At 35.8% G+C, this 15,390-nt stretch overlaps 2 protein-coding genes across 4 annotated transcripts; one reads left to right on the top strand and one right to left on the bottom strand.

Annotated features, from left to right (window-relative positions):
* The first annotated feature begins 1,053 nt into the window (after positions 1 to 1,053).
* Acf (ATP-dependent chromatin assembly factor large subunit) lies at positions 1,054 to 13,441 on the top strand. 3 transcript variants are annotated; one of them, XM_077440659.1, is made up of 23 exons: positions 1,054 to 1,328; positions 3,054 to 3,386; positions 3,461 to 3,650; positions 3,748 to 3,955; positions 4,027 to 4,202; positions 4,283 to 4,568; positions 4,643 to 4,793; positions 5,152 to 5,321; positions 5,745 to 5,869; positions 5,946 to 6,180; positions 6,262 to 6,450; positions 6,518 to 6,852; positions 7,046 to 7,225; positions 7,755 to 7,863; positions 7,955 to 8,137; positions 8,206 to 8,474; positions 8,981 to 9,105; positions 9,182 to 9,351; positions 9,537 to 9,626; positions 12,165 to 12,320; positions 12,397 to 12,668; positions 12,744 to 12,907; positions 12,989 to 13,441. In XM_077440659.1, the coding sequence occupies exons 1-23, from the start codon at positions 1,216 to 1,218 to the stop codon at positions 13,092 to 13,094; spliced, it is 4,335 nt and encodes a 1,444-aa protein (XP_077296785.1). In that variant the 5' UTR covers positions 1,054 to 1,215; the 3' UTR covers positions 13,095 to 13,441. The 3 variants fall into 3 exon arrangements, with proteins under 3 accessions (XP_077296785.1, XP_077296788.1, XP_077296787.1); XM_077440661.1 differs by having other exon boundaries at positions 1,076 to 1,328; positions 4,649 to 4,793; XM_077440662.1 differs by lacking the exon at positions 9,537 to 9,626.
* roh (reduction of Rh1) lies at positions 13,344 to 14,232 on the bottom strand. Its single transcript, XM_077440663.1, has 3 exons — positions 14,135 to 14,232; positions 13,762 to 13,938; positions 13,344 to 13,689 (listed from the first exon to the last, which is right to left on the bottom strand). Exons 2-3 carry the CDS (start codon positions 13,925 to 13,927, stop codon positions 13,613 to 13,615), a joined length of 243 nt encoding a protein of 80 aa, XP_077296789.1. The 5' UTR covers positions 13,928 to 13,938; positions 14,135 to 14,232; the 3' UTR covers positions 13,344 to 13,612.
* Between the last annotated feature and the right edge of the window lie 1,158 nt (positions 14,233 to 15,390).

Here is a 15,390-nt window from a genome sequence, read left to right on the forward strand (position 1 = left end):
AAGAAGAAAGAGAAGAAGCAATATTATGAATTCATCAGAAGAAAATATTTTAGAAAATTGTTTAAAATTAAGGAAAAAATATCCAGAGGTTTTTTCAGATCAATTTGATGACCAGGTTATTCAAGTAATTTCATTATTGAAAAATGATTTCGCCGAAAATAAAAAACAATAAGACGATTTTCATAATTACTTATCACAAAATACAGTTGTTTAGAAATTGAATTTTCGGAAATTTATGTTATTTTTTACCTTTCCAAGCTCCAAGTAATACAAAATAAATCCCTAAAAATAATTTATAATACACTAACTTGAAAAAACTGCATGCCATATATAATATTCCGTTTGTTACAGACATTACTAACAAATTAACCAGTAGATTCTATCACAGAATCACTAATAAGTTATTACTAGTTAGTAATAACCATACTAACACACTTGTGAAGAGTCTCGGTGATTACAACAAAATGTTTATACCCTTCAGGTATAAAAACAGATTACCTTAGCACAATCTGCTTTAGGTCGTCGACTTTAGTGAGTCTTTAATTAATATTATGTACTAGCTGAACCCGGCATGCGTTGCAATGCCACAATAACTCATGAAATTCCCGTTCCCGTTCTCATTCTCGTTCCCGTTCTCATTCTCGTTCCCGTTCTCATTCTCGTTCCCGTTCCCATTTATCGGAAAAACGCAGGCAGCGAACACATTTAAAATTATTCAATTATTTGTTTTTATTTTACCCTAAAAACATTTGAAATTATTGCGTTGCAATGCCACTCATTCCCGTTTTTCCCGTTTCCGTTCCTGTTTCTGGCCGATTTTTACGTGACTCGCTATAGAGTGTGAGCGTTTATTTTCGGCGTTCGTCTTTTCACAAGATAACAGCGTTATGTCATACCTACAAAATTCGTATTTGAGCAAACAAAATTAACCAAAAAAAAAAAGTGAGATATCAAAAAGAACTTATACACATTTGCAGCGTTGAAAGCGAATTGAAAAACGCTAGAAACATTAACGAGAGAAAAGAGGGGGAAAGACGGTTGACGGTTGTCGTCGTGCGCGCATGGCCGCGGTGCGAAGTGTTTTGGCCGCGGGTGAAGCGCGCTGTTTTCGCGGGTCGCCGCCGCTCACCGGCCGCTGCGGCCGCTCGTCTCTCCTCGTGCCTCCGCCCCCGGCGCCCCCTCGCACCCCCCGAGGGCGCAGCACCCGCTCTCGCCATGCCTCTGCTACGAAGGCGGCCTTTCGCGCGCAACCGGGCGTGCGAGCGTCTGCCCGACCACCAGGAAGTCTTCCACTGCGAGATCACAGACGAGATCTTCCAGGACTACGAGTGAGTCGCCCCGCCACGCCCCCCTCCCCCCATTACCTGTCACCTGTCAGCTGTCACCGTCCCGCTCTCGGGGGCCACTCGTCGACGTTACGCCCACTCGATCGCGACTCTCGCCCCTTCCCGCCCCAGCGTTCTCCCGCCTTTTCGCCTCTTCCGTGACCTTCAATGCGAAGCTCGCACGCTGACTCCACCGTGAACATAACCTCGCCTCGAAACGTTGCTCGCCAATCTATGTCATCATCTGTCACGCCGCTCGCGTCCTCTTCCGCTTCTGCGATCGTTCCCCTACGGTGAAAGTATCGAGTCTCGCACGCGTACAAGTACATAGCGTGTTTTATAAGCATTGTTGTTTCGATCGAGAGAATCGAATGCGAAATTATAAATAGGCTATGTCTATTTTCGAAGCGTGTGACGCCACTTGTCAAAAGGTTATGTTTTGAAATGTAAACTCAAACAATTTACGATTTTGGCGCAATATCGATCCGATTACACCATTCTGGTTGTATGCGTGGATGTTCGATGTGAATCGTGTGTTGATTTAGTATTGAATGATAGAGTTTGCGTTATATCTGGTTATATGTATTTTTCATTTAACGCGCTTACGTGTGATATACATGTTATCTATTTTTTTTTTTTTTAAGTTGAAACGAAAATCTAATGTAGGAAAACCAGTGTTTGGGGTCACATTTTATTAAATAATTGTATGATTAAAAGTGTTTCCCGTGCAATTAGTCGATCTGATTTGCATACCGCTTGATTGTTTAACCTTTTGAATGCTGACCAACGTCGATCGGCGTTGTATATTGAGCACGTACAAAGTAAACAAGAAAAGTACCTGCTAAGACTTTATTAAAGGTAGCATTGAAAAAAATGTATTGAACAAGGGTCGTGTAATTCGTGTCATTCGTTTGTCAAGATTTATAAAGACTCTTTTACACCGGAAGTTCTGAATTTATAACCATAACAGAATTACTCGATGGAAATCCTTGACCAATTGTGGTTTGGGATTTAGATTGTGAGCACATTTTCAACAACAATGAAGATGATGGAACTAGTTTTGGAAAAATACATTCATTAATAGACTTCGTTTGTTTATTTTATATTGTTGCAAGATATATTAGAGAGTCTAAACACGCCTTTACAAAACTCGAAATCCTCGGCGTCCAATGATAAAACGAAATTGAATGTTTAAACCGTATGTTCGCTTATCACTTTAATTCTTTAATCTTAGTTTGGCGTATTTAGAAATATGTTTTTGGAAAAAACGTCCCGGTTTTGAATTTAGAAAAATCAGTCACCTTATATAATATACTAAATTTTTTTGAAAGTAGTAACAATATACAGCCAGAAAGTATCTAAATTTGTGTTAATATTACGATTAGACTCTGTTCACTAATAATAAAATAATATTTTACTTCCGAAATATATGTACATAGTAGCTTTATTTTATTCGCAAGTGATTGAATTTGCAAAAAATGTTTTACTAAAAATGTGTCTCAGATATTTTAGATTCAGTGATTCACATTTGAATGTCATTGACATTTGAAAGATGATATTCCAATTGAATGTATTCAAAAATAAAGTTCAGCACTTTTTTTGTAGAAATCTGATAGTTGATTATCTATCTCGTAATAAGAAATGTCGATTAATAGTGCACTTTTTAAATTTAAAACTATGCTTATTATTCAAAAAATTATCAAAATGTATTGCATCATTATTTTTCAGAGAATACTGTGAGCGTATAATCCTAGTTAATTCCATGGTCTGGTCATGTGAAATGACCGGAACGCCAAACTTAACGTACGCCGAGGCTTTGGACAGTGAAAAGAAAGCCCGCAAGTCCTTACGCGACTTTCCCATGGAGCTCCGTGTGCCTGTTTTGTACTTGGCATCCAGAACCAGAAGATGCGCTTTCGCCAGAATGGCCGAGGACATATACAACTTCGTCCGAGATAGATATTTCGTCGGCGAGACGATCGAAGCGTGCGTAGACGGCGAATTGTGGAGCGAAGCTCACGTTTTGTCCGTTATTGCGCCCAAACTCATTAACCATTCCAAGTAATTATTATTACAAATCGATTGATGTGTTTTGTGCAATGTGTATGTTTTATTTATTGTCATTTTTTTTTCAGTAATGCATCTTCATATACCTACGAAGTAGAACAATTTGACGATGACGAAACTGACGCACCCCAAGGCAATATATCGATTCTTTCTAATGACAGAATTCGACGGGGTCGAGGAGTTTTCACTAGGGTTAAGATTCAATTTTATTTGAAACAGTTTGTCGAACAAGGATCTTCTGGAATCATACAAGTGAAGGTAATTGACTCCATATTACATCCATATCTTAATTCTAATAAAGTATACTTAAATGTCATTATGAAATTTCTTTTTTTCACTGATAATGTCTTTTCAGGATATAATCGTAAATAAATACAACATTTCTAAAGTTAAATTCGATCAAATATTCGCCGGTGACCCTCCGATTTTCCCCTCATCTAAAAAGTTTGATAAAATAATGGACGATATGCAGAATCAAGGGAGCTTAAAAAAGAATACTACAGAGAAAAAATCAAGGCAAGAGACGATGGCAAAGTATATTACAAAAACTGATAAATTTGAAGGTATCTTGATTATCATATTCATAAGTATTCTTAGTAAAGATTGTTTAACTTTATACGGTTCATTTACACAGGTACAAAACAGTCTAATCTTATGGAAAACAATCACTTCAAATCGCAAAATGGAGTTGTATCAAATCGGCCAGTTAATACTTTAGCAAAGAGTAAAAGAGAGAGAAGTTTGATGTTTGCTGCTTATATGAAAGAATGGAACAAAACAAAGGACGATTTAGAACTAGAGGATCATAAGGTATTTCAATTACCATTTTAAATCATATATAATTGTATTTGTTTGATTATAATTATGTGAAATGCATTTAAAATTTGCAGCAATTGCCGAAGATGATACCGATAGACATACCCGGCGTTTCAAACAAACATTTTGGCGATGTGATGGGAATCTTAGAGTTCCTTTTGGAGTTTTCTAAATCTATCCGAGTTAAGCATTTCTTTTCAAGTGGCGTCGATATGGAAACGTTGAGACGAGCTTTGACAGCGAAGGAAGTGGCTGGTCCACTCAGCGACATAATCCAAATGCTCCTCAGCGCCGTGTTCAACCTGCAAGAAGAGGAGGCCGAAGAGTACAAGGATAGGCATTACAGTCGTGATATAAACCGTACGTTTGATAAAAATGTCTCTGGATTTTTTGTATGTAAAGAAAAATTGCTTATGTAATTGTATTTATTTCAGTAATAGGAGACGATCCGGATAATTCTGGCGGAATGAGCATGTTCAGAGGAGTGCAATTGGCCACCGTTGCCGCAAAGTGGTCTCAAACTTATTTATCAACGCCGTTGTCAAGGTTGCCGATGGACTCTCAAACTTTTTCGGAAATATTACGGTACTTGAATAGTTTTATATATTGTTTTATGTTGCCACTACGGGTTTTACCTCTGAGCGACACCTATGGTATTAAAATTGTGCATATAAAAGTTTATTTATTGTAAATTGAAATTATATTCAAATAGTGGTAACAAATAGTAGGTAGGATGGTTTTGCCGATTTGATGAGGAACCTTTTCAACAATGAAATCAGATCAATTAGACAGTAAATTAACTTTTCAATTGAGGTCAACCCAAGGCTTAAACCTGGGAACTTCTCGGTGGTTTGCATTAACGCAACCACTGAGTTTTACTGCCGGCTTATAATACCATAGTATAATATAATTTTATTTTATTTTTGTTTTCATATTATTTTAGATTGCATCTTTTATCATCTGGATCTACAGTTGGAGAAAATTGTTCCAAATGGCGTTATCAACAAAGAGGCGGTTATAATTCTCAAGATGATCCTGGCTTACTTTTTAAATTGAAAAATCCTCATGTTCTAAAAGCTCTTTCCACAAAACACATAACCCAATTACCATTATGTGAGTTTATTAATTCATTTATTTTTGATTGATTAAAACATATTTTGTCAATTTTGAAATGTTAGGTTTATACAACCACTATTGGTTTTTGAAATAGTGGAAATATTAGATTATATCACTTATCAAATGGTAACTGGAGATGTCCGAAGCATAATTTTTTTGATTGGCGCTCAAATTATACATTACCATCTGTGAGTTGGTCTATTGAATGTCTAAAGATTCTACTGACGTATACTGTTTTCAAATTGTATGCTTCAAATATTTGTGTTACATCATAATTTTTATAAAACTGAACGTATGTCTCAACTGGTGTAATTGCATTCTTCAATTCGGCTGTTATTAATGATATTTGTCTATAATTTACTCATTCATTGTGTGCATTATTTGTCCTAAATCATAAAATGTTGTATTGATTGTTTTCAGCGTACAAAATTAAGCTAATAAATTGTTTGATAAATCAAATATTAACTTTCTCTATTATTAGAGATATAATTGAAGAAAATCAAGAAAAGTCAAGAGACATTAAAATCAAAATTAAATTATTACAGGTAAAATAAATTCTAATGTCATAAACATCATTTTGTAATTTGATTTCGATTTAATTTATAATATAATTTTTTTTAGACTGGTGAACGCAAGCGTGAAGCTGAATTTACCTTATCTCGTCAGAAGATCAGACGAGATGCTGCTGCTAGAAAAGAAACTGAAAAATTAACCGGCGAAAGGGCTAAGATTCTCGACGCTGAAGTGTTTCAAAAAATAGAAGACTTAAAAAAGGATTCGTTAGCTAAAAAATTAGAATTTGAAAAGAAATTCAAAGAATATCATTCACATAGTTTTGCATTCCAGAGTTATTTAGGTATGAAAACAATCGTTCGCATCAAAATATTTTATTTTCTTGATCGGTTTTCTAAATACTAAATTCAATTTTTATCTTTAGGATCTGATCGGGCTTATAGGCGATATTGGATGTATGAAACCATCGAAGGGCTATTTGTGGAACATGTCGACGAATTCTCTGGTAGATGTTTGGATAAACCTGTGATACCGAATCCCGTTTTGGCTACGGCTCAACCGGAAGACGCGCTTAGTTATGTTCAAAAGATGTTCGAGACTGAATTAAACGGAGGTTAATATTTAATTCAAATAAAAATACAATAATATATGCACGATAATAATGTAAAACTGTATTTCAGCCAACAGCGACAAAGAAAACGATTCTCAAAACGTTTACCAAAAGAGAATGTCGGTCAATCCCGAAAATGTGCCCGCTGATGAAGTGAAAGTGCTACTTTTGCCGGATCTGCTCATGTGCACGGCCGACTCTTCGAATTGTCCCGTTCATTCGTCTCCGTATCCCAAAACCCAGTGGTCATTCATTGAATCTACTGACACTTTGGATGAACTAGTTAGAGCGTTGAATAAACGCGGCATTAGAGAGGGTGAATTGAAACAACTTTTAGAACAAGAGAAGGAACAAGTAGCCAAATATGTATCCAAGTGTCCTAAAAATGTACTGAATCCTAACCAGGTTTGTATTTATTACCTCGATATGAATATGAATAATAGTTTTTTCCAATACCAGCCAAAATCCTAGTCTAAAACTTATATTTAATTGGCGGTTTATCAAAATATGAATGCTTTTCTAGAATCTGGCCTGGTATTTAAGAGCTTAACGGCTAAAATTTGTAAATTTTTTTATTAATTTTTTTGTTGCTATGCAGTTTCCAGTTGTGGGAAGGGTGGAGGCTCAAATGAGGCTGGCGAGAAAGTATGTTGATGCAAATTTACGGTATCCACCCGACTTTAATCCAAATCAGGTGTTAGAGATGGCTCTCAGAGACTCTCTTTTGGATCTCGAAGAAAAGATACATCTCGGCGCATTAGGTGAATTGTCTATTAAGGTGTGTAAATTTGTTTTTTTTCTTCTTCACATGCCATGTCCTTTTAAAACGTTAGCAACTAGAACTACCATCCATACTCTTATTGACGGCTGCTCTAAATAGTGCTTCGCTAGCCCACGATCTTTTCCTGGAGATCCATGATTGATTAATTGTTGAGCACTTTAACATGTTTTCCCACCATTGATTCTACGCTTCATCCATGAATTTTCAGCCTCCTTTTGTATATCCACATCTCACTGCAGAACTGCAGATTTTACACATGGTAGCTGTCAGGGTCAATGTTTCTGTCCCATACAAAAGGATACTGAAAACGCAACATTGTGAAAATCAAGAGTCGAAATGAAATCATGTGTGGTTTCGGATTATTACAAATCATAATTATTGTATAGGTTTAAAAAATAAGAATTTTTTTCGATCGATAATTCAAGAGCATTACAAATTATGGAGCGTAGTTTTATGTATTTCTATAATGTTTCGCTTTTTCTGTTTAAAACGTGTCTAAAACTGTTCCTATGTATGTATTTTACAGAATAGAACTGTTTGGCGTGATGCTATTTTAAATCGGAATTATGATCAACAGTGTCCCGAACTAGTATGGGGATTCAAAGCAAATTCTGAAGAAAAGATTAAAGAAAGCGGTAAAATTTCTTTTATTTTACATTAATATTGATATAGAAGGTGTTGAAGACTTATTTCATTATTAAGATTTATACATTTGTTTACATTTAGATTCAGCTACATATCGCGATCCTGGTCATTTCCTCACCGGACCCGACGAGATCAACTCGGAAGTCGAAGAAGAAATAATCGAAGATTGCGTCACCGTAGACTCATCGTCGGTCAAGTCGTTGGCTTGTGCGCTTTTACAAATTGAACAGGCTGTAGCTCACAAACATCTCAAACGGCCACTCGGTACTTATAATAACGTATTTATGTATGGCTAGATTGATTTCGTCATTTTATAGTTTGTCGGTTTTTAGGTTATGATCAAAAGGAATTGAATAAAGATCCCAAGCCGAATCCAACGTACGAATCGTTGAAACGTTGGGAAGTATCCCTCATGGAGTCGACCAGCTACGCTCAGATAAATCTTCACCTTCAGATACTAGAAAACAGCATTGAATGGTCACGATCGATCTTGAATGCCAATTGTAGGATTTGTCGTAGGAAGAATGACGATGAGAACATGTTGCTGTGCGATTCCTGCAATAAGGGATATCACATGTATTGCCTTAAACCTAAATTAACGGTATGATTTAATATTTAAATTTGTACACGATTGTAGAGATGTCAGTTTGGAACATATGATAAATTGTTCAAGGTCTGGCCAGCGACACTGGATCTAGGCTCGAACCCGTGTCCCCTTAGTTGTTAGCATAATACGCTAAACACTGAGTTACACATGTTGCTGGTTACGTTTAATATATATTTTTTATGTGTTTGGTGCTCTTGCTTTGAATGTTAGGTACTTGTTCATTAGTAAGGCTCATACTTTTATGAACAAGTACCGAATGTTATAAATGTGTTTCATATAGAACAACTTATCTGTTTATTGTCTACTTTTGGGCCTGATTTTGCATGTTAACTCGCACTCTATTGTGCTGATGACTATTCAGGCCTGATTGTTGATCATATGGACTCTTTATAATTAAAAGTCATGTCGTAAATTGAGTCCATATGATTTCTATACGTGTGTGAGATGAATTTATGACGACTTTGCTTTGTGAGATGCTGATTTGATATTGCTTATTATAGAAAGTACCTCAAGGAGATTGGTTCTGTGATCAATGTAAACCTAGAGAAAGAACCCTCCCAAAAAAAAGAAACAGGAAAATATTTGAAGAGGAACAGTCTGCCGATGAAGTTGACGGAGGCAGCAGGTAATAATATTTTGAAGCTATTGCGAGTGTTGAATTTAAAATCGGAGTATCGAGTTAATGTGTATTTTCATTCTAGTTGCAGTAGTATGACAGTTCCGCTGTGTTCGGTCTGTAGATCAGGCGGTTCACTCGTCCAGTGCACGGAATGCAATAAAGGTTGGCACTCTGAGTGTCTTCCGAATCCTCTCCAGCGAAAGACAGTCTTCGTATGCTCGCACTGCTCGAAACAGTCAAGAAAAGACAAAGGTAAATGATTTCCCCGTCGTGCTACTACATACTTCTATTGCGGCGTATTTATATATTGTATTATATTATCGGAAAGGGCTGCGGAATTGCTTTCAATTGTATTTAATATCTATATATGTATGTATGTATATGGACATTCTTAATTGTGTGTATATTACATTTATTGTCATGTGTGTGATTGGCAGACTGGGATCCGAAAGTACGACGTTGTGCAGCGGACGCCATGAACAACATAGACCATTACAAAAAGATGCTGAAACAGCAACATTTTAGTGGTTCGTTCAAATTCGAACTCAAAAATAATAATTCTTTTGCTTTTTCGATCCTGTTTTTTTTTTTTTTTTTTTTTGCTTTTTATCGCCCTCATTAATTTTTTTGTATTGTCTTTCAAAGCTTATACGTAGTATGAATTTAACTATGGAGACTCGTAACGAAATCCTATGTGAAAAATTCCGAAAATTCAGCGTTCACTTGTTTAGGAATATTCTTGATTTAATTTTTTTGAAAATTTATCTATCCTTTCTAGAACATTCGGCACTTTTTTCTTCTTTCCTCTTAGTTTGTGGGTGAAATGTCCATTGGCACTTTACCTGATATTACAGGTCCAGATTTGGAGGGTCTTTCTCTTAACACGATGGTGGCCGCTGACTTATATTTGTATCATGCTGGGTGCACAACGCTTAGTGGCCGCTGGTACATATATGATTTAAGACTGCGTGAACTATATCAGTCTGCTGATATATTTTTGTATCACGTTTGCGTCAATCGTTTGTGGCCAATGATACAATTTTGTATCGAGTTTTCGTTTATGACGAAAACGTGATACAAATATATATCAGCGGACTGAAAAATATATTCGCGCAGTCGTGAATCATATTTGTATCAGTGGCCAAGAAGCGTTGTGCACCCAACATGATACAAATATGAGTCAGCGGCCACCATAATGTTAAGCCTATTTGTAGCTTAAGGGCGAAAACACACTGAGTAGTATGTGGTACTTTTTTTTTTTAGATACTTTCAGAGATGCGAAAAAATGCAGCTCCCCTAGCCCATATACATGGTACACAGTCCCAAAAATCACTCCCTGGAGTGTTTTCGGTGATATTTTATCCTTGTTTGACAGTGATCGATAACGGTGAATCCTATATTTGAAGAAATGTAGGAGAAACATATGCACTCTGCAGGTGCAACTACACCCAAATTCGGTTTGGGGAACACCCACTGTCAGAACGTGGAGCCAAGGACGTGACGTTCCGTACTATTCAGTGTGTTTTCGCCCTTGAGGTAAAACCGCACAGAGAGGTGCTCGGCACATTTTTTTTTTTAGATAGCTTTGCACATGTAAAAAAACCGCTGGTAGGCCAAATCTGTACTGACGCGTTTCTTCACAAACCTCACCCCCTGGAGTGTTTTGGTGATATTTTATCCTTGTTTTGACAGTGATCGATGACGGTGATTCCCATATTTGAAGAAATGTAGGAGAAACTTGTCGAAATAATAAGATCGTACAATTTAATAATGACATTAAGATACGCCTCACACTTGGAGTCCACCTACGCGTCCCGTGCCATACTTTTGAGTGTATTCTTACTATTATGGCGCAGACAATCGTACGATATGGCATGCCTATGTGAGCCGAATTGATTTTATTTAAGTTACTGGCCGAGCTCCATAATTGTATCCTATACACAAATATATCGATTTTAGGATGACCAATAGTTTGTTCTCTATAGTCAGTGTTGAGGGCTTTCCGATTATCCAGTAGTGCTTTCAAATGTAGTTGCTTACATTTGTCCAGATATGTTTTTTCCACGTCAGCCTGCTGTCTAGATGCTTGTGGAAGTGTTAAGTCGCTCAAATTTACAGGACAGGCTTTCTCCTTCATTGTAAATGTGATATGCACAGAATTTTGCCAGTTTATCTGTATTCTCTAGAGCTGTAGCCACTTTTGGATTTGGTTTAGGTTCTCTTGCAAATAAAGTGAGGCAATTTCGGGATCTTCATGTGATGCTATTATTACCGTGTCGTCTGCAAAAAGTTCACTGTATTCCTTTAGTCTGTATATCTGCCGTGTATGAGATTCAGAATTGGGCCGATTTTTGATACAAATGCATTATGAATTTTCGGGATTTTGGATGCCTCCCCTTATAGGTGCATTCTTTATAAACTATTAGCATGGGATTCAACTAATTGGTTGATTGTAGTGCGGAATGGTTGCCTAAGATATGGTCGAGCCTAATCGGAATGTACAATTTGAACTAAAAAATTAAACCCCATATGTTTTGTTTTGCTTTTAAATTATAGTCTGAAGAGAAATGGTTACACTTAGCAATAGTTAGCTAACTTTTTGATACATTTTTCATGGTTTAACTGTCATATAGGTTAGGGAGAATATACGAAAGACATTTAGCGAGCTGGATCATATTACATATAGTGAAAATTCCATTAGTTTGCTGACCAATCGAAATTGTACTATCCCTTTATTACCTTGATTTATTTGTGCATTTTTCCATACTTAAAGAATATAATAATTTTTTAACCCATAAATTGTTATAAATAAAAGCATCGTGCAATGTTCATTTCTAACAGCATTACCCTGATAATATAGTAGGTTGAATTTGGTGTCGGTTCCATTTACTATGCACTAATATTAAAATATATACTACGTATAAGGAGATTGTGTGGAACCTGCTTCTGACTTTTCATCTTTTTTATTATTATTTTATATTGCATTTTTATCTGTTGATATATTAGTACCATCACGATTATTGAATTTGGCACAAAATTATAAAAACCCATCAAATTGTTTTCAGATTCTGAAAGCGGAGATGAACCACTAATAGGGAAAGCGAAAAAGAAAAAGCTGAACGAGATATCGTCACCCGAAACCGATAGATCGAACAACAATGTAAATTCGAGGAGTACGAGATCTCGTAAAGCAGCGCCTCAAATCAATGGCGATAGCGTCGGTATGTATTAAATATGTATATATTAAAATTGTTGTTTTCGTCTTCATATTACTCAGTTTGTTTGCACTCGGAACAGATTCGGAGAGTAGTGACGATGCCGAAGCACCTGTTAAGTATCTTAAGTTATCAAACGGACACACCAACGGAAACGGAGTGAGGAAATCGGCGAGACATTCAGACACTGCTAAAAGAAAATCGGGCCCCGTTCATAATAATACAAACGGAACGGCGATTCGTAAGACGCGCAGGTCTGAAGCCATTCACACGGTAGCCCTAGAAGAATTGTTGAACAATGTTATGAATCATAAAGACAGCTGGCCATTCAACGCTCCTGTTACGTTCGAAGAGGTTACTATTCTTTTAATGCAATGTTTGATGTTGTTTTGCAGTGTTGATTATTTTTTTTTTTTTGTACTTATTCAGGCTCCTGATTATTTGAAGGTTGTCGACATGCCTATGGACTTTGGAACGATCAAACGGAAGTTGCAGAAAGGAAAGTTTGCAAACGATGGAGAGTTTATGAATGATTCGGCGCTTGTTTTTAGCAATTGCTTTAAGTATAATCGTGACAATGATGTTGTTGCTAAGTAATCATAATTTTTATTTTTGGTTATTACTTATGTATGTAGTTTGGTTTGACTTTTATTTATAAATGTTGTTACTTTCAGGGCTGGAATTCGACTACAGAAGTTCTTTGAGAAGAAATGTAAAGATTTAAATCTTGAGAAGTTCATTATTGACGAAGGTTCTGATGTTGACCAACAAACGAATTGACTTAGAGTCATAAATTAACGTTTATTTGTTAGTGTTCTTTATTGTGATTTTCATTTTAATTTAATTGAATAATAAATAATTCACCTCATACTAGATTTAATTAAATTAGATTTCGTTCTCGATTAAAATTGTAAGTTAATATTTATTATTATATAATTAATGTTGAACGCCAATACTGGATTTTTTTGTGTATTAGTATGTATTTATAAAAATGATTTGTTTTTTAATTTAATGTTTTTTTTTTTTTTTTATATAATCATAAAATTGTTTTACACACTTTTGTATTTTAAATTTATTGTTTCATCACAAAGGATCTTTGAATTGAAATAAAAAAAATTACACGTTTCCTTATTGTTTCATTTAATTCTATTTAACCTCCATTACACATCAATTTAAACAGTATTTTATTATGAACAATACAATACATATATTAACAGGAAAAATGTGTGTATTCCAGGCTAGCAAAAAGCATGGTAATTGTATTTTGAAAGGTTAAATTTACTAAGTAATAATATAATTTAATGTCCATGAGCGAGTTCTTCAGCTTCCTTCCTCTTCGCCTCAGCGAATTTAGCGACATTACCGGGTGAGTTAGCTGAAATAAATGTAGAAAATTAATTGTCTGTCGATATTCGCATTTCGTATTGATTGTGATAAAAATACTTACATAGTTTCTGGAAATAATAGAATATTGGTACGGTGGCAGCGAATCCGAATATGTAGTATTTGTAGAACCATTGATTATTTATATGGAACTTGTATGGAAACTGGGCCAACTTGGCCGAGTACGTATACGGGTACTTCATGGGGCGAGCTGGCGGTCCTTCGCTCATGATGGCAGGATCTGGTAAAAACAAAATTTTGAAATATTACATAAAGTAATAGCGGCCATTTTTTTTTTGGATTTCTTGTCAAAGCGGTTATAGGTTATGTCACGTCAGATATTATGTAACCAATAGTGTAACATGATTATTTTTTAATTACATTATAAATTTGGGAATAGCAAATTTGAAATCAATAAGCAAATAGTAGAATCTTACAAATATGCTTTTTGGGAAAAATTACAAGACAAGACGAATCAAAAGGAGGAACTTCACTCGTCGATCGACAGTCTGCGACTGCCTACACAGCGTTTTTATCGACCATTATATTTTACACTCGATTTTGGTTCGGTGATTATTGGTCACAAAGCGCTCGCCTAAAAGTCACTAAAATCTCTATAACGGAACATCTGGCAGCCAAAAAGTCCATCATACTAACGAGAACTCGAATGCCAAATATACCGTATCCGAGATTTTCATGGGAAAAATTGTCTTTTGGGTGGATCGGAATGTGATTAATAATCCAATTACCAACTGTATTGCTTCTTTTTGATTTTACAGTCAAAAAGAAGCAATACAGTTTTTGGTCACTTGAATTTGAGTTCAAAAAGTATATTTTAGTCTTCAGTGGTACAGCCGCTCACTAACCAGGAATAGAAATATTTTAACTACCTATCAATAATTATTTTAATAAAATATATTCCAACGATAATCGAATGGTCAACAGCTGTAGTGTCTTTATTAATATTATATAGTTCTTTGATTATTCCACACAAAGCAATCTTGCACACGTCACTAAAATTTTGATCACGGAACATTTGGTACCCGAAAATTCGATCCATCGAGAGTTATACACGCTATCATACTGACAAGAACTTGAATCCCAGACATTTCGTATTCACGATCTAAATGTGCGAAATAATTCGTTTACTATATGATATACAGTTATTTTGTAGTGCATTTTTAATGCATATTTCTTAAAACATTTTAAATGATGTTATTATGTTTAAGTTAAATAAATTTGAAATTATATTTAAGTTGGTTCGGTGATTATTCCGCAAAAAGCGATCTCGCACAAGTCACCAAAATTTCCATCAATCGAAAGCCACCCACGCGAAATATTGTAATAACGAGAACTCGAGTGCCAGATGTTTCGTGATCGAGATTTTAGTGACTTACGCGAGATCGCTTTTTGCGGAATAATCCGTTTGCCGTATACGTTTTGTTTTGAATTGGCTAATTAATATTAATTGTGGCACGTCTGATGTGATAGCAGATTCAGCTCGATACATCATTGCAGAATTGTTTTTTTGGGGAGAACCAAGTGATCAATTATATAAATATTATTGTGGGGACCCTACGACATTGTCGAACCTGGGTTTCCATCCTGCGAGTTGGCACCGATTCGAACATGTTGGTAGATCCCACTTTACTTCCTTCCCGCCCGTCATATTAAATAGCTGTACAAAAACAGT

This window comes from Arctopsyche grandis, chromosome 11, assembly GCF_051622035.1.
Source record: "Arctopsyche grandis isolate Sample6627 chromosome 11, ASM5162203v2, whole genome shotgun sequence".
In the NCBI taxonomy this organism is placed as follows: domain Eukaryota; kingdom Metazoa; phylum Arthropoda; class Insecta; order Trichoptera; family Hydropsychidae; genus Arctopsyche; species Arctopsyche grandis.